Source organism: Pundamilia nyererei, unplaced genomic scaffold (genome assembly GCF_000239375.1).
Source record: "Pundamilia nyererei isolate P.nyererei 1_Seehausen unplaced genomic scaffold, PunNye1.0 scaffold00001, whole genome shotgun sequence".
Lineage (NCBI taxonomy): Eukaryota > Metazoa > Chordata > Actinopteri > Cichliformes > Cichlidae > Pundamilia > Pundamilia nyererei.
In genome coordinates this window covers 3,550,238-3,571,936 of record NW_005187402.1, presented here as the reverse complement: position 1 = coordinate 3,571,936, position 21,699 = coordinate 3,550,238, and the positions used below count along the sequence as shown (strand labels likewise).

The 21,699-nt window shown below is 41.8% G+C and overlaps 3 protein-coding genes across 5 annotated transcripts in view; 1 reads left to right on the top strand and 2 right to left on the bottom strand.

Moving 5' to 3' along the window:
• Positions 1-6,281, bottom strand: part of LOC102206403 (histone-lysine N-methyltransferase SETD1B) — a 48,160-nt gene extending 41,879 nt beyond the window's left edge. For 2 of the 3 annotated variants that reach the window (XM_005719433.1, XM_013908304.1), the window contains exon 1: positions 6,121-6,281. In XM_005719433.1, the coding sequence (XP_005719490.1) occupies positions 6,121-6,185 (65 nt within the window). In that variant the 5' untranslated portion in view covers positions 6,186-6,281. Of the gene's footprint in view, positions 1-2,081; positions 2,328-6,120 lie in introns of those variants that run through there. The other variant, XM_005719434.1, reaches the window with a different exon arrangement.
• A 1,927-nt stretch (positions 6,282-8,208) lies between these two features.
• On the bottom strand, positions 8,209-11,451 carry dcps (decapping enzyme, scavenger). Its single transcript, XM_005719432.1, has 6 exons — positions 11,211-11,451; positions 10,793-10,943; positions 10,571-10,716; positions 10,372-10,485; positions 9,061-9,171; positions 8,209-8,949 (listed from the first exon to the last, which is right to left on the bottom strand). Exons 1-6 carry the CDS (start codon positions 11,412-11,414, stop codon positions 8,683-8,685), a joined length of 993 nt encoding a protein of 330 aa, XP_005719489.1. The 5' UTR covers positions 11,415-11,451; the 3' UTR covers positions 8,209-8,682.
• A 769-nt stretch (positions 11,452-12,220) lies between these two features.
• ids (iduronate 2-sulfatase) lies at positions 12,221-21,451 on the top strand. The gene is made up of 13 exons (XM_005719431.2): positions 12,221-12,655; positions 13,051-13,187; positions 13,269-13,446; positions 13,557-13,645; positions 14,273-14,473; positions 16,417-16,587; positions 16,687-16,813; positions 17,372-17,530; positions 17,792-17,898; positions 19,035-19,151; positions 19,576-19,686; positions 19,889-20,014; positions 20,090-21,451. The coding sequence occupies exons 1-13, from the start codon at positions 12,580-12,582 to the stop codon at positions 20,168-20,170; spliced, it is 1,680 nt and encodes a 559-aa protein (XP_005719488.1). The 5' UTR covers positions 12,221-12,579; the 3' UTR covers positions 20,171-21,451.
• The last annotated feature ends 248 nt before the right edge of the window (positions 21,452-21,699 follow it).

Sequence of the window (21,699 nt, the reverse complement as noted above, 5' to 3'; positions counted from 1 at the left end):
TTCCAAAAACATTCAGCTTTGATATTAATGAGTTTTTTGGGTTCATTGAGAACATGGTTGTTGTTCAATAATAAAATTATTCCTCAAAAATACAACTTGCATAATAATTCTGCACTCCCTGTACAGGACAGTCTGAACAATGAGCTGTCAGGACTTTTTCTGTAATTTTACACATTTATCATGCAGAAAAACTGAGATTTACTGTTGAAATTTATTGTTTGCGTCTCAGGAATTCAATGTTTAGTTAAATGTCTTCACTCAACCCACTTAAGTCCAAAGTGGGCTGTATGTGGCCCATGAAGTTTTATAGCGGTCACAGAACAACATCAGCATTTATGACCTCCGCTAAAGTTTGGCAGCGTTTGCCTGTGTGTCATTCAGTCTGTAAACACAATAGGTCAAAAAGTTTTGAATGATTCTGATAAAACTTTGTCAAGGTGTAGAGTGGGGTCGTGTTAACGAGCCATTCAAATGTAGCTTTCTCCACCGAGGTCTTCAAGTTCAACCTAATGATTTATTGGGTGAAAGCTGATCACAAGCCTTAAAACTTAGAAACTGTGATTCTTACAAATGGAATATAGATATAGAAAGTAACGTATAAAGATTTGAAATATCATGTCACATTTGAGCTCCGACCTTTCTTCAAAGTCAGTGATAACAATACTGTTTAAATCTATGTTACTTACTGCCATTGTGTTTATCGACAGTATATAGACATAATTATTTATACATTATCTAATTATCACATTACAGTTTGCATCCAAATATGATGCCATTGTGTCATTTACATTTCAAATCTGTCTTTCAAGTTAACTCCACAATGTGTTACATTTTTAAAGAAAGTACCATCAAGAGAAAGAGCTGCATTGTTAGTTATAATAATACTATATAATATTTCTAAGCTCAGGTTACTCACGTCCAGTTATTTACAAATCAACACCTGTTATGTGTAACCAGAGTAGACATTGGTCATGTTACCCTCATCTAATTTTTACTGCACTACAAACTTCTTAAAGTACCTGTAAGAAGAATAAAGAAAACAAACTTAATATATACAACATACATACATACTGTACTATTCCCTTCAAAGTAAATACTGCCCTGAGTGAGGCGCTTTGCTGGAGGTTCGCACTCTGAGTGCTTCTTGTTTAGAAATGCATCTCCGACTATTTGACGTATCCAAGTCCAATATTCACTCTTCCTTTAGCTCTGTGTTGTTTTCCACCAGGTCCTGAAAGTGATAACGTGTTCAGGTTTTGTGATGTATGAAGCTGCTGAGTTTTTATTTAAAGTCTGGTGCTAAACTATTAGTATACAGTAGGTCTATAAGTTACATTAATATAAACAAAACTGGAATAAAGGCAATTAGAGTGATCAACAGGCCATAAAACCAAAATATTAATGAGAGCAGCTTTAACTCTACATGTGGGGTCTGTCTGTTTTCAGGTATCAGTAACACATCCAACTGAGGCAGCTTTTAAAATGAACTCAACTCACTAAATCTCTGAGGAAAAATAGACTTCCAGCCAAAGGAGATTTATAACATCCATTTGAGTAGGTTTCCAGAGTCTCTGTGTACACAAATTTCTCAGTGCAACTCATCATGGCATGGCGAGTGTATGCTGCGCATGTTCATATGTGAACAAGCATGTGTGAATCAGACAGCTTTCTGTTTATAGAGGCACAAGGAATGTCGGTCAGTTTCCCCTGGAAGAGGGGGGGAAAAAAGTGGATACTGGTATTTCCTGAAACGACCCCGAGTCTGGACCCACTGAGAGAGAGACTGAAACAGTGACGGAGAGAACGGACGACTCGCAAAGAAACAACTAAGAGATATGAAAATGTGTCATCTGGATCCATCGGGGATGAAATACATTGATAGAAGTGAGCAAATTATAAGTTCAGCATGTTTTCAAACAAGAGTCTAAAAATAAAACGAATCTTTTTTAATTTAATGAAACTTAATATAATCAGTGATGGACACCTCCATTCATTAAGCTGGAGCCACCCTCGGCACAGCTGTGGGGTCTTCACTGAAATGACTGATGGTTTTTCATGCAGTGCTTGTCCCTCCTACCTACCGTGATGCCAGAAAAGCCTCCACTGGGCTGAAATGCCCCAAGTTAGATCTCTGGACTTGTGGTCAACCCGGAGGCCTTGCTTCTCTTCTCTATTCTTTCCATCCCCTTCCTCATCTCCACCGCTCCTTTTCCCTCGGCTGGCTCCGGTTCTGCTTCCTCACTCACCCTCAGCACATTGCATTCTCCTTCCCCTCCGGTTTGTGGTTTCTGCGCGTCGCCTATTCTCTCCAACACAACGCACACAAGCTGATCTAGATATCTCTCCCTGTATAGAGGAAGAGGAGGGGAATCACATTGCTCTGAATTCCACCTCACATCTGGAAACCATCTTCTTCCTCTCCCTCTTTTTTTCCCTTTTCTTGCCAGTCTCTCTCTCCCCCCCTTCTCCATTGCTCTATGCTGTAATGTAAATAGGCCTGTAATCATACTCCTGCCCTTAGCCTGCCGTGCTGGGTGGTGGTGTGTGTGAGAGAAATCTTACACAGAACACACTTCGCCAACAAGCGGAGATCCCCGTCTTCCTTCCCTCTATCTCAGGCCCCAGCTGAGCTTTATGGGGCGATAAAAACAAAACTCTATTCTTCAACTCTATTTGCATCAATTGCATGCGTGTGTGTCTTTGAGTACTAAAGCAACTGGAGGCCCCTTAGCCACTAATACAAAGTATATAACTGAATGCCGATGACCTAATGACCCGAGAGTGAAGATTTTAAGAGTGTCATCTCATTGCTCCATAAACTGAACTCAAGGAGAAGCAAAGGTACCTTTGTTTAACTGAAGCAGTGAGGGTTTATTCTTGGGGTACAACACACTGTTTTTCCCCTAAAACTGTTAAAGAAGGTTTTGTTTGGGTACAGTTGTCATGGCAAAGTGAAGTGCTTCTTGGTTTCCCAGCAAAACCTGGCAAGTCCATCATTAACACTACATGTTTTACTTTCTTAAAGGACCAAACCAAAGTTTGCTCATTACTGCCTGTATGTAACCAACACTTTGATTGAACACAGACTGCTAAATGCTGCCAAAGATATCAGTATTTAGCAACTACTGTGCTCATCAGCTAAAAGCTTAATTAATCCCATTCGGTTTGAGAGACAAATTACATTGAACTTAGAAATTCTTCCACAATCTCAATAAGCTTTATGGGATAGCTGCTCATGTAGTCGCTCAATACTGTAGCGGTTCACACATTCGCCCAACAAGTTAGAGAAGCCGGTAAAATACCTACCAAATCCAACCGATGGAGCTATTTATAGTGTAGCTGTCCATTAATACAAAGTTTTGACTGATGACATTTAAATTTCCATCATTTCTATTCCCACCACACGACACCAGCCCAGTGTGCAGCGGCATTCAGTGCGAAAACAACCTGAAAGTTTCAACAACTATAGTTCCTCTAATGACCACTCGAGGTTGGCTTTAAAAGTGATCGATCCCCAACAGAGGCCTTCATCATTGATAAATGGAAGAGGTTTTGAACCACCAGGACTCTTCCTATAGCTAGCCGCTCAGCCAGTCTCAGTAATCGGGGATAGAAGGGCCTAATGCTGACACAGCTTCAGCACTGCTCTGTCGGCGTTAGACGAACATCCCAGAAGGACAACCATTATTGCACTGCTCCACCAATCAGGCCTGTATGGTGGAGCGGCCAGATGGAAGTCACTCTTCAGTCAATGCTGAGGAGACAGCCAGAAAATCTGCCTGGAGTTTGCAAAAAGATACCTGGATGTTGTTTCCCAGACCACGAGAAACAAAATTCTCCGGTCTGATAAAACAAATATTGAATTCTTTTGCCTGAATACTAAGCATCATGTCTTTAGCACACCAGGCACTGCTCATCACCTGCCCAATGCTGTCCCTACAGTGAAGCATGGTGGTGGCAGCATCATGCTGCAGGGATGTTTTGTGACAGGGAGATTAGTCAGGGTCCAAAGTTAAATGGAGCAATGTACAGACACCCCTGATGACATCCTGCTCTAGAGTGCTCTGGACCTCGGACTGGGTGAAGATTCATCTTCCAACAAGACAAACCCTAAACCCACAGCCAAGATAACAAAAGGACCGGCTTCAGGACAACTGAATGTCTCAGCCAGAGCCCAAAATTGAACCTGAACATCCCTGCAGAGATCTGAAAATGTCTGTGCACTGATGCTCTCTATCCAGCCTGATGGAGCTTAAAGGTTCTGCAAAGACAAATGGGAAAAAGTGCTCAAAAACAGGCGTGCTAACTCCTGCCACAATCGCTTCAGTCAAGTACTGAGTAAAGGCTGTGAATTCTTATGTGCGTGTTATATATACATAATTAATTTTTTTAATAGGTTTGCAAGAATTTTAAGCAAACCCTTATCCCATTAGCATTATGGGTATTATTTTGTGTGTAAAGTTTTGAGGTAAAAAGTGAATTTAATCAATTTTCGGAGGCTGTAACACAACGAAATGAGGAACAAGCAAAGTTGTGTGAATGCTTGATTGAATAGGCTGTCTCAATGCTAAAGAGGTTTTCCAGGACTTTAGCTGACACGGACTTGTTTTTCCTGACTTTGATGAGCAGGGTGACAGATGAAACCAGCCAAAAAGATTTCGTGCCTCCGAAGTATAATCGATATGAAAAGATAACGCTCACTCAGGCTGCACAGGAAGCAAGAAGTTAGGTTTTAAAGACCATCCAGTTACACTCCGAGTCAGACACACGGGAGCATGTTCTGTCAAATTATGAATGACTGAATTGTCATGACAGCACTCCCTCACAAAGAAAAACTGGTTTTTTTAAAAGTGACCTAGTGATGGACGACCTAATCAGACCTTTAATAAAGAAGACTTTGACAGTTGACAGTTCACACACACTCTCACAGAAGCCTATTTCTCCAAGCTTCTCAATCCGACAACCAGCAGACAAACTCGTGCATCTTCATTCAGTGTGATAACTGGATTTACTGCAAAGTACTGAGTGATACCACGTCATTATTCATCAAGATCTCAGAGCGCTTTGACGTGTAATGGGAATCTGCTTTGTCGTCACTTCCAGAACAAAGAAATGACGCAGTCAGAAGTCAACATCGTTCTCAGATCAATAGTGTCATTTATTCAGTCACACTGACAGACAGCATGACTCTGTTCTGAATCACTCAGTGTCTGTGTTCAGGATTACGGTGGTGAAACGCAGCGAAAGATAACTGTTTAATCTGGACCGTCCTTGACCTGCCTCCACCAAACACTGAACTCACACGCATGCACTGTGTGTGTGTGTGTGTGTGTGTGTGTGTGTGTGCGCGTGTTCTCACTAAGTCTACAGGGTTGTAGAGAGTGACTGATCAGGACAATAGGCCTAATATGCCTTTAAAGGCTACAGTAAATGAATTATATGGAAACCTTGCATGAGAGGCGGTGCATGGATGAATCACAGGCACTGAGCTGCTGAAGGAGAAAAGATCAGCTGCTGCTTATAACCAGGGTCCTTTTGACAGGTTAGCCAATTAAAACTAGTTCACTGAAAACTTACTTGGAGAATAGATTAAAACCTCAAATGCATCTTAATGTTCCCAGAATGTTTCACAATAGATAACGACAAGTGGCAATCTTTGAAAGAACCAGAACAGCTTTGCTGGTGTTAAATCATGTGATGGAAAAAGTGCCTGACCAAAGTTGATTTTTAGGGGGATTACCACCAACCTACTTCCAGTTTAGCCAACGTTACACACTAATCCAAAACAGAATGTAGTTGAAACACCAGCAAAAAACAAAAAATACATAAAAACTAAGTAAAAGGACTTCAGGAACTCCAAAGAATAATTACAGCCCACCTACAGTGCTGTCTGCAAATCAGAGCCCAAAGAGGAAAAACTAAAATAAAACGTTTTATCCCCTCAACTAATTCAGTTCACACACAAACAAGCACAGCAGCGTGTCCGGCACACTGTAACAAGCACATGTATCGATTACTACCAATCAGACATCTCCATCTCCGGGCAAAACAAAGCTGAAGAGTCCCAGAGATGACGCACAGTTGGCCGGGAAAGCTTGTAGCCGTTGCGGGGATACTCACTGTGTCTGCTGAATCTCAAACGGCCTCAGGGTGAAGTCATCCCTCAGATACTGAAACCAAGACATCTGCGCCGTCACTGGACTAATGATTGGATTATTTGTCTCAGTCGTGGGCTGGCGTCCTCAGGTCCGTGATGCTGCGTTTAGGAGACACCACGGAAACTCCGCAATCCCGTCTCACCAACAAATCATTAGTGTTTAGGTTTACACTCCAATCCAATTTTTTAATATATAAATATATATAAAGTTTAATAGCGACCCACACTACTGATATCTTCCTGCTAATGCTATCCTAGGTTGGGTTCAGGAAATAAAGAGGCGTTAACCGGTTCTCGGGGTATTTAATTAGCGGGTTTTGATGCCTTTGTGGAAGATTTCCTCTGGGTGTTCTCAATGTGGAAAATGCTCTAATTGCACTTACACAAAAGCAAAAACATGCACTCTACTGGATTTGTCGTAATACGTCCATTCAGCAGCGATCCTTGTGCTTTTTCCAGGATAGGTGTTTACTGAACAAAACAAGAGTACACACAGTCCAGCGTGCCTGTGGTTAATAACGTTAAAACCAACTCAAGCATGTAACCCATGAATTCTATTAGTATACTTAAAAGAAAAAAACCTGGAAAAGCTTTCGAAACAGACAGTTAGACAATAATGAGAGGATTAGGATCAAGTTACATTAAACAGCTTCCCCGTCAAGTTTCTGTTAAACACAGGTTGTAACTTATTAAGGCTGAACAAACCACTAAATGGTCTTTGACGTGGGTCCCAGTAGACTGGTTGCTAGGCTAAGGAACAAATCACAGGACGGTGTAGTATCGTTGCTGTTGATCAATTCGCATTTTTCCAAGGGACACTTGAACGCACCTTAAGCACGAACTGAACACCGCCCAGCTGACTTTAGATCAGATAAGAAAATTATGTCTGCAAGAAATGATCTTTTAACAAAGTCACAGCAGCTCAGAGGCAAACTGAGGTGTGTGTGTACAAACTCGCATTATACAGCTCCGACTGTCAGCGGGGCTGAAGGGGAGACACAGGTGTAGCTACGAGGCACAGGTTCAAATGAGCGCAGTACTTCAGATCCAAAAGTATGTATGTGGTGTTAAGTTAAAGAGAACCTGCTATGCTTATTGCTAGCTCCATTTTTCATTGTGTGTGTATTATTTTTATTCTCGGAATGCTACAGCAGCTTTGTATGACAATTCGATATAATCTTTATTTGTCTCATACTGGGCCTTGGTAGACCCGCCCCCTCAGTTCATGGAGCCTCCTCTAACTGGCTGCTCCTCTCAAACAGAAGGTTCGGTCGCTTTAAACTGAGAGTTTCGAGCCTGACCTTCAGGATTACTTCTACTGTACATGCACTGACCTCACCACTTGAAACATTGTTTAATATGGACATCAACACTGTTAAAGTGTATATATGACAGAAAATGAACGAAGTGCAACTTCATTGCGTATTTTGGTTAAAAGTGGTTGTGTTTATATGCAAAAGAAGGTTTTATAATTTGCTTTCTTTTATGACAAAGTGAGAAAAAAGTGAGACTCATGATATTACCCAGACTGGAGATTTAGTTTTACAGTCTAGCACATGCACAAGAATGTCTTATCATCGTATGATTTATACTATCATCTAGTGCAGCAGCTGAGGAACTGTGGCTTTGGATTCTCTGCTGTTATACATGTATTCCAGTGATATGATAAAGAAGCATGTCCAAACACGCTGCCAACAGTGAAGCTATAGAATGCCCCCTGTTGGACAAAATGTGCAACATCAACCATCACAACATGCTTGCATGGGTTTCTTCAAAGGCTTCTTTGCATTTTAATTTTTGACATATCAGTCATTATAAATGCAGATACAGATGCAGCAGCTAAAAGCTAATTTTGGTTGTTGGTATTAGTTGGGCTCTTGGACTGTACCAGTTTAGCTTTCCATGATTCACAGTTTAAAATTGTCCGTATAGATCTTATCCCAGAGCTTGGTGTAACCCCCTCTGTTCATTATGTCAGAAAATAAGGCAAGAATAATAGGCCTGGTTATAATAAACCAATTATGTCTTTGAGGGATTATTGAAACCAACACTGCAAACTTAATACATTTTATTAAAGAGTTAGAAACCAAACGTACTTTAATTTAGTTGACAACATTCAGTCAAAAAGCACATCAAACACACTGATTAAAAAATGCTTCATCTACTGTTGTGTTTTTAATCACAACAAGACTAATAACAATTTCTGACACGACTACAAAAAAAACATCAGAAATATACAAATTACTTTTGAAAAAACAGAAAAGTCATAAAAACAGACTACAAACCGGATCAGAGTGTCAATAACGTTGTTCTACAACATAATGAACAGAGCTGTGAACTGGCATTAAAGGATGATCCAGTTTACAGAGACAATATTTGATATGGATTAAAAGTTATGGGCTGGAGTAGCATGAACATTAGCATGTCAAGCCAACTGATAGCATTCAAAACAAAAAAAAAAGCTGTAAAGCTCACGGTTTGGATGGAGAGAGAGAGGCGGTGGATGGTGCTCTGAGTTTAGTTCATTACAGCCTCCCTGCCTCCTTGAACTTACTGAGCAGTCCATCATCTGCCCTCAGGGGGAAGTAGAGTGTCCGTGTTTTGTAATACTGGGGGTCTGACTGGAGGTTCTGGATGACATCAGCGATGAGATGGGCTCGCTCCACACCGCAGCCCGGCGCGTCATAGCCCAGCTTGGTGAAGTGGACGTGCAGGTGGTAATAGGAGGGCTGGTAGTGCAGGTAGACTCTCAGCTTACTGGCTGGAAGGTTGTAGCGCTGGAGAATGGCTTCCTAATTTACACAGATATCATCGCAGAGAATGAATGAAGCCACATTGAGTAAAGATGATTGATATGCATATAGCTCTCTTTAACTGAGACCTGAGGATCACTTTAATCCCACCTTTCCTTTCTGGAAGATGTTCTGCAGCAGCGGGACATGCTCTGATGTCAGATCTCGAAGGCTCTTGATGTCTCTCTGATGTGCTATTGCAATGAGGTACAAATCATCCACCTGAAAGAAGACAGATGTGCTGAGGCTGTTAAGTGGTCTAAAAATCCAAGAACTCGCCATCCAGTAAGCTTTTGAGTAAAAAGCTCCAGGGGCTGAAAAATGAAGCTTATAGTTCTTTGAATGGCTGCTTGAAGCTGGCTCACTAAAGAGTTAATCCACAGTGACCCCATGTTAGGGAATACAATTTCAGAGCAAGGGAGTGAATTTCTATATAGCTAACCAGTTTAAATTGCATTAAGGATTGTATTAAGTTATGCAGTATTGGTGCAACTTTAATTGACAGGCAGATGCTTTTTCTAGTATATTCGCTGAACTGTAACGTACGAGTACATTCTAGGGAAGTTTTTCACTAGCCAAAACTTGCCTTGCTAACCAAGCTAGCTAGTGCCATTGTTAGCAGAGTCCCATGGTTTAGTTACTATGACCTGAAAAAAGCGACTCAGCCCAAAAATGTCATTAGGAAGGTTTTTCTGACGTCACAGAAGTGGGAACTCAGGGCCATTTTTCCATAGATTTCTATGAAGTTGCCCTCTGCAGGCCAGTATATGTGCAGGTTTAATCACACCTGCACATATACTGTGTAAATTTACACTCTTAACATAAAGCCTTAAGCCAAAAGACTTACTATATCAGTTACACTGTATGTCCTCTTCATGAACCGTAACCAGCGTAGGGCAAGTTCATCATAAAACACAAATAAGTTACTTTCTCCAAAGTTTCATTTTCAAAAGACACATCAGGTTTGAGATATTACCATTTATCACAATCATTAAGGAAAACTGTAGATCGATCAGTCTAATTGTGTTAATCATACAAATAATGGCAGACTGTGATTTATTTACTTATTTTTCAATAAAGGGAATATTGCATGAAGGTGTTCCATAAGCACATTGGTGCACTCCATTTTGGGCTTTTGTGCTCAAGAACATTCTTTCCAATCTTACCACTTTGCATCTAAATGTATATTATAATGTTAAAATGCTCCAGCCTGGAGTTGTCATGCAATGCTAAATGAAATATTACAGAGGTACAGAAGAATAGTGTTTGTGCCACTGTAAATGTAAATATATGATTGTCTGCATAGAAATGAGGTCTGCAAAACATGCCAGAGCTTTAGTGTAAAATCATGTTCTAGTTTATTCTGGTTGATCATGAGGTTTTAAAGTCAGTGAAGCAGTGTCAACATTAGTGGCCTCTGACCTGTTTTTGGTCCCACTTGAAATCCGGAAGGAGGACAAAGCCGACGTCAGGATCTGGATCTTCATAAACGATCCTTTCAGCCTCTGCCTTCTTCTCCAAGATGTTGTAAACCCACTGCAAGGTAAAAATCAGGGAAAAGTGAGCAATGTGCACTCCAAAGAGCAGACTGGAGCAGAAGAGGTACTCCAAAGAGACTGACCTGCACACTAAAACTCTGCTTCACAATGTGGGGTAGAGTAATATTCTTATAGTCTGCCTCCGTTTCCTCGACCAGGAAACTCTCCTTACGCTGGTATTTCTTTATATGCTTCTCAGTGGCTGGACACACCAGTGTGGTCTTAATCTCTGTATAACAGAAACACGCAGGTTATCTGACTGACATCACATAACATTCAGACAGTTTACTAGTGGGGTAGCATACCATTGAGATGAGGGGGAGCCTGGAGCCGATATGTGCTGTAGATGTCGTTTTTCATCTCCAGTTTGAGTGTGGAACCACTAAAGAGCTCAGCCAGTGAGTCTTCTCTGATCGGGGTCTTTTCAAGGATAACCACAGCATCCTGATCTGCAACCTTAAGATCATAGTAAGATACCATAAGATCAAAGTTCCTATCAGGCCTGGTTTACAAAAAACAAAAACAAAACAAATGACTATTATTTTGAAAGGTCAAACCGGAAGCTAGTGTCGTACAGTTCCTTACCAATCATTCAAAAGCCACTTTCAAAAACGGCTTCCTTTAAAACGCCGCTTGCAACTCTGTAACAATAGTTACAAGTAACAAATAGCTGCATATGGTCTGTACACTGAGCAACGGTAGCTAACTTTGCAACAACGCTACCTTTCCGTGGATAAAGATGTTTTTCTCTCGGGCGGAGTCACTCAACACGCTTGAGGTTTTGAACCCAGACAGAACATTTTCCTGGACCGACTCATTTCCATCTTCTCGCCCATTCTCATTGTCAGTTTTCCCCCTCTTGACGTCTGGAGCTGGTTCACCAGTTTTATCGCTGTCGAGTAGACGTTTGGCGCTCGTGTCCGCCATGTTCAGTGTCGCTGCTTCGAAGATCGTGTACACGATGTTTTCACCCCGACTCAAAAATAAATATTATTAAATAACAAATATGCTATTAAATGCATGTAAGATAACATTAAGAATGTATATTAACATTGTTTTCATTTCATTATCTGTAAAATTTAATAAATTGATATTTGTATTTGTACTTATTGACTTTAGTATTCATTCTCCTGTTTATATAGTTTCCAGTTGGTTTATTTATTTATTTATTTATGTAGTTTTATTATTTTGGATTTATGATTATTATTACTTTATTATTACTTTTTATAGTAACTCTCATGTTTGTTTGTTTTTTGAGTTGTTTATTCAATAATTAAATAACTGTAACGGCAAAACAATGACTTTGGGCGTTTTTTTTCTCTCACACTTAGCAAACAGTAGCTTTCAGGGAATGTTCCCTATAGATTTTGCAAAATAAATAAATCTATATATTTGAAATTATTTTTTTCCCGCAACACTCCAAACACTTCAGCTTTCGTTCTGTTTGTAGGCAGATCGTTCTTCTTTGGCTCTGGTACCATCAACAGCAGTTTCTTTCTTATTGTTGGTAATTCGGTTAATTTGCGGAAGTCAACAATGTGCGGAGTGAGACCTCTCACTCGCCTCCTATTCTTCAGTTACGTTAATGTAAATTTAACGGATAGAGATCATCGCCCCTATTTATTCTGTGAAAATGAAAGCTGAGAATTTCTTTTAACTCTTTTAGGGCTACTTACTCCTCAGTTGTTTTCACAGCTCTGTAATTAAACTGCATTTTCTTTATTCTGAGCCTGTTGTACAAATGAAGCTACACGCAGGCTGACTGGCAGATACTCGGGACGTAACTGATTTGTTACAACGCAAAAGTTTCATTAGACTGCGGCTATCATCTCATTTTAATTAGACTGGGTGCTGGTATTCAGCGGGACATTTAATATGACTGACACGTGACTGAACTCGTCAAATGAGCCGCGGGCGCCGAGGCCGTAGCTGAAATAGCCAATGAAGAGTGACAGCTGGTTAATCAGGAAGTAATTAAATCACTCAAACGGGCACGCTGTTTTGTTTTGACGGGAGTGCGCAGGGCGGAAGTTTGAACAGCAGGAGGCTAACGTCAGGATATCACGCTATAGCCGTTTTTGGCTCCTCTAAAATGGACATATTTGTCCTGAGGTGTTTTTTCCTGCTGGTCCTTCACACGTCGACGTATCCTGCTGCCGCGGGGAGAGGTAGGTGGGGTTTGGACTTCAGGTGTAATCTGATTGCTGCTAGCAAAACTTCATAGCCTTTCTAATGACTGTAACTTGGTTAACTTATATTGGCTGTAATGAGTGCAGAATATTTATTGACTCAGTGGCTGGTGCTACTGTTGGCTGTTAGTTTAATTTAATTTACCAACTGAATGGCGCTTTGTTTGGTATGTTTTACGCGTCCAGCTTATTTTCAGGTTCAATTTTTAAGTTTCTGTTCTTGGGTGTTTAAATGCGCTTACTTTAAGTTTACTAGAATAATGGTACACCCCCACATTAGTGTGACTCTTCCTGGAAACTGTGCCATAGCGCTCCGTGGCTGATTTGAGGGCTTGGAGAGAAAGTGAGTAATCTGTGATTGTGTTTGCTTTCAGAGAGGAAAAATGTCCTTTTCATCATGGCAGATGATTTGCGGACATCTCTGGGGTGCTATGGGGATCCGGTGGCTAAATCGCCCAACATTGACCAGCTGGCATCCAGAGGCCAAGTCTTTCTCAATGCCTTTGCGCAGGTCAGTTGCATTGTTCGTGTTAGCTGTGGTGAATTGAACTGCATTGCTTAACCTCAATGGATCTCTCTTTTCCTCTCTCAGCAAGCTGTGTGCGGTCCCAGTCGGGTATCCATGTTAACCAGTCGGAGACCGGACACAACCAGGCTCTATGACTTCAACTCCTACTGGAGAGTCCATTCTGGAAACTACACGACTCTGCCACAGTACTTTAAATCTCAAGGGTACTTCACTATGTCTGTGGGCAAGGTGTTTCACCCAGGTAGGTTTAATTAGGTGCATTTTGAATAGAAATCCACAAAGAACTGCACATGCACCACTTTCCAGTAGAATAGCTGTGAAAATAATGGTTGTTTTTTTTTCACTCTGTAGGTATTGCCTCCAACAATACTGACGACTATCCTTACAGCTGGTCCATCCCAGCCTATCACCCACCTTCATTCACATATGAGAAAAAAAAGGTACGACTTTCACCGTGTTTATTATAAAAGGAGCCTTTCAAATGGAGAGCCTGTTTCTCAATGTTAATGATCCTTTAGCACACCGTGATTCATCAGTTTCTGAGAGCTACCCCCTCAGGGAATAATTCACCTGTATCAGAATACACGCTACCAACCAGTTACCTCCTGGGCTACACATGCAGTGTCATGTCCCATTGTCCGGGCAGCTGGAGAAGTTTTAGCATTCCCAAGTGTGTTATTTACTTATTTTCAGTTGTCAACTTAAACCTGGAAATATCTAAAGTCTGTGTTGAGCACAGACCTTATTTCATCCATCTAACCAAAATTCCAGGGATCTAAATTGGTTTAGAAAAAAAGGAACTGGGAGTGTAAAGTGCTAACTCATTTCCTTGTGACTCTTTTCTGTGGCAGAACTTTGATTCTATTTATGACTGAAAACTGTTTTCAACAAAACCTCTAAACGCATCATCTACACTGGGTATCAAACTGCTTCTAGCAGCTAAAGATGTTACTTAAAGTACAGCAGAGCCCAAAGACATTGGTACATAAGCAAGTCTATTCTGGAGTCTTTGTGGCCACAACACAACTTCAGATGTCACATAATTTTCATACAAATGTTGTTTCCAGATGTGTAAAGGGAAGGATGGGAAACTCCACGTCAACTTGCTCTGTGCTGTGAATGTGAGCGAGCAGCCTGGGGGAACCCTCCCTGACCTGGAGAGCACAGAGGAGGCGGTGAGGTTACTGAAGAGTCGAGTCAACGATGACGATCCTTTCTTCTTGGCTGTGGGTTTTCATAAGCCGCATATACCTTTTAGGATTCCACAGGTTTGTCACTTATTATCCATTCCTACTGTTCCTCTGGACTGCTTGAACTCTACTGTACATGTTGGTTAGCTACAGCAGTACAGTTACAAAGTATTGATATGACTTCCCGGTGACTCTCTTCTTCAGTCCAGTCACTTAATATTTGCAGGTTTCACATAACTCAGTTTCTGACTTGAACTAAGACTTTATAAGTCAGATGAATCCTCTTATATTAAGCACTGAGGAGTAGAGCTGCACCATTATGGCCAACATGATTATCCCCATTACTTTGATCTATATTGAGATCCTGAATATTTATTATGATGATTCTTATTATGATTATTCTGACAAATAGCACTTTTACAATGTTGCTGTGCTGCATTCCTGCTAATGTGCAAATGCTAAATTCAGTCAATCCCTGAAGGAAAATATAAATAAAAAAATTGCACAAAGTGAAATAAACAGGTCACTGCTTTCATTTTTGCACTGTGGTGCCGTCCTGGTGTTTAAACATGTTTCTAAATAAAGTTGCAAACGCACTCAGGCCGGGTGAAACAAATCTTTTGTTCTGTGAGTTGACAGCTTCCCTGAAGCCTTCAGATTCACCGTGTTTAGTGGACGTGATTGTGGCGGTGATTTCCGTTGGTCTTTGTGAGGTCGATGGAGTGACGAGCTGTGCGGCTTGTGTTTATGAACACAGCCATAAGCAACCACTGCACTGGTGGCAGTTTGATTGGTGTTTGTTGCTGTGTGTTGCAGACGCAACTCTGCAGCTTTCTTTATGTGATTTGTCTGTTAGTAACGCTTGCCCTAAATCTGAAGTATTTCCAAATGGTGGATAATGAGCCGCTGTGTGCAAGAATAGTCTCCGTCAGTGAACTCACTGAATGATGCGGTTTGATTGAAAGGCTCATTGTCCTTATAAAAACATGCACAATCATGTCAACTTTAATGTCAAGGATCAGATTTGAGTCTTTGCCTGCAGTCCACGGGTGAAACTGCAGTTCACTGAGCCTGAAGGAGATGCATCGGCTCAGGAGAAGCATGAAGCATGCCTGGTGTTTTTGACATTCACATGGTTGTGCACCATGAATTCGCCCTCGAGGGTCAGGCAATTCTGATCTAAGCTGTCAAAGGGAAAAGGTTTGTGCAGACGACCTGAACTGTAGCAACCTGCTGTTCAAACAAAGGATCTCGCTGCTGTCCTTGACACAGTGAAAGGAGCACGTCACAAATATGTTAGATATGGTCTGTAGCAGCAGGAGAGCTGGGAGTGCTGTATAGCTTCACGAGACGATAACCCTGAAGAAGATAAAGGGGACATCAGAAGCATTTTGAATAAGTGTGGAGCTTATTGATTGCACTTTATATCACTATTGTAGCTCTAACTTTGAATGAGTTGACAAAGATCAACATGATGTAGTGAACCTCGACTCAGAGCAGTGTTTTTAACAAGATACTACTAATTTTATTTCAGTTGCTTAATATTTTATTACTCTACTAGACTTGCTAAGTCTTGGAGTTTTGTAAGACCTGACTACAGAAAACATTTAGTTGAATATTTCACTCATACTGACTGATTTATGAGTTTGCACAGTCCTGGAGTGAGCACTCAAAGTCTGATTGGCAGCACTGAAAAGAAACGTAACGACTGCTGATGGAATCTGGGTTATTCACACCACAAACAGTAACTCACTCTATGCAATTCAGTTAGTCCTCAGCCCCTCAGGGAACAGCCTGTCCTTAGCACAAAGGTGGCTCAGTGTGTGAAGAGCGGAAGATGTTGTTCTGCTGCTTAACGGTAATGTTCATTTGGACAAAAGAAGCCTATAAGAATATTGAAAACAATAAAGTACAACTGTAACGCAATAAAAACCAATGAGATCGATGTCTTGTGGTGGGTCAAAGGCCAGGGAGTGTCAGAAAATCCGAATCAGAAATAATTCTGAGATTTTTTTCCACAGGAATACCTGACCCTGTATCCTCTAGACCAAATGACTCTGGCCCCCGACCCAGATGTCCCTGAACGCCTTCCCACTGTGGCCTACAACCCCTGGACGGATATAAGGAAGAGAGAGGATGTGCAAAAACTCAACATTAGCTTCCCCTACGGCTCTATACCAAAAGACTTCCAGGTATGAACCAGCTGCTCTCAGCACCTCCAGTTTGGTTACCGTGGTTGTTCCTCCTGAAGCGAACAGCAACACTGTAGTGTTTTATATCTTGTGTTCCAGCTGCGTATCCGTCAGCACTACTATGCTGCAGTGTCATATATGGATGCTCAAGTTGGTCGGCTGCTCAGTGCACTGGAAGAGCTGGGGCTGGCAGACAACACTATGGTGGTGTTCACCTCTGATCATGGTGAGGAGACGCGTAGCTGGATGAGATGTAGGCAGCTAATGTTAATCAGTTTGGTTTGTTTCTTTCTTTTTAAGCATTTAGAAAAATAAGTTGCTAAAATATCTTATCAGGTGTTCTGTGCAAATTAAACAAATGGTTTATTGAGCTTGTCATGTTTATCTTGCACCACCAGATGGCACTGTTGTAACAGCAAATTGTGCCATGATTTTTTTCCCATAGGTTTTTTTTTTTCTACTCTCTCTACCCTCAGCTCTTTCTCTGCACCACTTACCTTTTTTGTTTTTTGTTTTTTTCAGCTTTGTGACTGGAAAACTCTGTTCTCTTTTAATGTCTCATTCAGTTGAGAGCACTAGACTGAATCCTCTGTGTGACTGTTTGATGAATCACTGCGTAAAGCCCAGTCAAATGCCGTCATTTTCATGACTGGGACAAACATCAGTCAAATGTGTTGCCTTAAATGAAAAGTATTATTTGTATGACTGAGACTGATCAATTTCTTTGTCTCCGGTTTGCCCGAGTCTTAATGAACTGTGTGTTCCTGGGTTTCTGTTGCTGCAGGTTGGTCACTGGGTGAGCATGGTGAATGGGCTAAATACTCGAATTTTGATGTCGCAACACGCGTACCTCTGATCTTCTTTGTTCCTGGTGGCAATGAAGCTGGTACATCAACCTTCCCGTTTATAGACGTCTTAAGGGAATCTGTGCACAGCATCAAAAGTAAGACCCCCCCCCCAAACAAAAGCATTTAATAATATGCTTGTTTAACATTAATACAGTCTTTGATTTCTATATAGAGCTTAAAAATGATTTACACAGGGATACACTTTGATATTTTGCCTCCAGAGAGCTTTTACTTCAAATGCAAGTGATGCAATAATCATGAAATTTAAGTGGAGGATGTTTAGTAAATGGTAGTGGAGATCTTGACTGGCTTCGTTTTTAAGGCGTCTGTAATTGGGTGACTTTTATCTGTCTTAGGTGGCAAAGTCAGAAGTAGGGTGGTGGAGCTGGTGGATGTCTTTCCTACTGTGTCCTACCTGGCCGGCCTCGAAGTTCCCGTGCAGTGCCCTGACATTTCTTTCCAGGTATCAGGTTATGAACCTCCAATCTATGTTTCTAATCACAAGAACAAATTGTAATCGGTCTGCAGCTTTGACCTGGTTACCTGCAAAACAGATGATATTCCCATCAGCCTCAAAGACCAGTGTGCTCGGGACAGCACCTTTGTGCTGTCAATGAGACTTGAGTTGGATATGAGCGCCTGAAGTGTTCATGTCGAGCTAGATTTTTCTTCAAAGTGGAGAATACCACAGCTGGTAGAAGTTCCTGATGCCTATAAGTCTTTAAAAAAAAAAACTCTGCGGTTTATTAAAACGGAAAATAAATTGATGCTGTGAATGTCTGCTTAATGCTAACATGTTACTATTGTTGCAGTAAGCGTGGCTGTAATCAGACAAACCTCTGCATCACTGCTGCAATAGAAGAACTCTGAACTCTGTTTTCTCCGGGTTGCAGCAGCTCCCTCTGCATAATCTGTAAATCTGTGCTTCTGCATTCATATCACTGAAATGGCCTCAGATTCTTCTCACCATTGTTGTTGCGCACTGCAAAAGTGACGGCGTTCCCACTCCCAGGCTGTACAGTTCGTCGGCACATATGCGAAACAGCTGAAATGGTTCACACGAGTCCATTAGCAGCCTCTCACTACGAACATGCCGGACTACTACAATCGGCTTTCATTGATCTTCAGACTGTGTTCATACTACACTCTCTGCCTAACGAGACCAGAAGAGAACTCCATCCATCTATCTTCTTAACTGCTTATCCACGCAGGGTTGCAGAAGCCTGGAGGCTTTCGGAGCTGACAGGGTGTGCCCTATCACTCGGATAGGTCGCCGTTCCATCTGGACTCTTAACACAGAGAGACGGATAATCAGGCAGCCAATTAAGAACCATGAGTGGGCCTAACATGCTCGTCTAAAGAGAAAGCACAGCACCTTCTTGGGACCTTCTAGTGGTGAAGCAGCTCTTTGCCTCCCACCGTACCTGAACTAATATCTGCAGCTTAAAGCATCATGTCATTGCGATCGGAGTTCAAATGATGTTGCGTTAATATGACAAAGTAAACCAAACAAAGCCCAAAGATGGCAGGCATGAATGTGATCCAACTACCCCGACTTCTACTCCCTTCACCCGTTTAGCCCGTTTTTTTTTCCTTCAGGTGGAGTTGTGTACTGAAGGAGAAAACCGTGCCTACGCTGCGCCACAAGGGCGAAGCGAGAGGACTCCAGAAGATGTAGCTTTCAGCCAATATCCTCGCCCTGCTGATGCACCACAGGTAGGTAGTTTGTTTCAAAAAAGGAGGGGGAAAAAGCTCTCATTAGCCAGCTAAGGTTAACTCATTAGTTTTGTATCAGTGTGGAAGTAATTGCAGAGCAGAAGGCAGGCATGTTATTAATACAGACGTGTCTTGATGCTGCTTTAATAAGTTGATTATGAATTTGTAGTTAAATGTCTGAATTTGCAGAGGTCAGCCACTGGCGTGTGTGTGGGTGTGGGTACTGGAGCCGCCATCAAGCACAGTCGTTGTATTAAAGTATCCAGGCCAGTGCTGCTCCTGCTGTAGGTTAATCTCTGTATGCAGGAGTTTGGCAGTCTGTCTGCAGCTGGCTCGCAGTTTGAGCTGGCAGCTGCAGATCTGACAGCGCTGCATGAGATTTCTCCAGCTCAAAGATGCTTTAAACTCCAAATTCTTCCCTTAGGAGAACTCTGACCTCCCTGACCTCAAAGACATAAAGATCATGGGTTACTCTCTGCGCACCTGGGACTACAGGTACACTCTGTGGCTGGGCTTCAATCCCAAAACATTTCAGGTAGGTAACCACAAACTCATCCCGCATAACGGTCGTCTTCCTTTCATCAGCATCGGTCTCTGTATTCTCCCCCGAGTGAGCGTGTTAGGCTCAGCCTGGGGAGTTGAACGTGATGGATCCATCCATCTTGTCTCACAATATGTTGGAGACGGAGAGAAGCAGATTAAATTTGTCTGTATCATCCATCCCGCTCTCCATCCAGGTGAATGTGTCTGACGTCCATGCTGGGGAGTTGTACATGTCAGCAGATGACCCCGGTCAGGACAAGAACATCTTCAATAACTCTGATTACAGTGAGATAATGAGGAAGACTGCTAGCCTTCCTCAGGTAAGTTGGGTTTTATAGACGTTTCTCCTCTTAGACATTCATTTACTCACTTCCTGACCCGTGGTTGTCGTTCAGACTGTCGGTTTGCAGATGAGAATGAAGCTGGAGTTCCACTACCTCACAGCGGGGATGAAAACGAGCAGAGGGAAGCCATGAGGACGGGAACTAAGCACAACAGATGGGGACGAGTAAAAAGGGACGATGGAGTGAAAGGGGAAAAAGGCTTGAACATGTAATTTGTGTGCACTTGTTTCTTCAGGCTGATGTTTGTGCTTGAGAAATCATTGGTAGGCAGGTCTCATGCTTTGACTTGGAAAACATTTCAGAGCAGAATAGTTTGACGCTAACAAAAAGAAACGCGCCTGTTTGCAGAAACTTGTAATTCATACATGATATGAATGCAGATACTTTATTTTAACCAAGCGCACCATATTTGTGTTACCAGTTAACGCCAGAGCTGGCTTGGTTAGTAAGGCACATCCTTACATGATTCACTGATACGTGTGGTTGGAGGAAAACTGGGCTTAGAACAAAATGTACTCTGTGGAGAAATGAACATTTGACTCAAAGCTGCAGTTTGAAGCCTTAATGAAATGTCACCATGTGAGTCACGTTAGGATTGAACCACCATACTGTGGGCAGAAGCAGGGACACCGGTTACCAAACCTTTTTTTTTTCTTCCTTTTTTTTGTATCAGCGTGTGAACATGTTTTGTTTATTTAAAGTTGGGCATTTTAACACGGGAATCTGTGGCAACAGACACAACCTTTGGAGCCGGCCACAAGTGCAGTTTTGGTATTTGCTTGTTTGCTTCATTTGCCCCCATACAGTTGTGTAGAGGAATTGTAACCTTTGGAGCTCGAGCTGACTTATAGTCGCCATACTAAGAGTGTCCCGGTTATTCAATCCAACTGTATTTTCCCTGAAAAAACTAAAGCAAACCATCATTCCTTGAACACGTCCCATTAAACCCACAGGTGTCTGTGCAGGTGGACCACTGACGGGTTTCTGTGGAAATCTCCACCTCAGACTAGATAAATGTGGCATCTGGAAGTCTTTTCATTTAAAGGAATATTGAGGAAACTTGCAGAACTCCTTTTAATCAATGTTGACACCCATGTTTGACTTCAGTGTACTGGTAAAATGCTTTAAGGAGAAGTCTCTCAGAATAGCAGCCGATAGGGACTTTTGTACTGTAGTGTTAAACAATATGACATTTCTATTTGCACTTGATGTTACTTGCAGCTATTTGCCCCCCCCCTCGTAAACAGTCAGTTCAGATCAATTCAGAGACCTGGAATGAAGGGAGTAAAAGCCACCCATAATTAAATGCAAATGAAACAGACTGTAGCTACATTTACTGTGGTTCCAGTGCGTGAACACACGGTGCCGTGATAATTTAGAAGAAAGCAATTTCAGCTTGAACTTCAGGTCCAACAATGAATGGAAGGGATTTGCTCTGTCGACTTGTATTGTTGGCTGCACCGGCGTCATGTTAATGAGATCTAAATGAATCTTTTATCATCAGCTGGCTTCTGACAGGAGTGAGGATGTGGAAGAAATCTTAAGGTGGTTGCAGTGATTCGTCTGTCCTGGTTTCCTGTGTGCAGTAACGCGCCAAATCTCAGGAACAGTAATAATCTGTCAGTCCAGACTCTCATTAGCATTAGAGCATCCTGAACAGT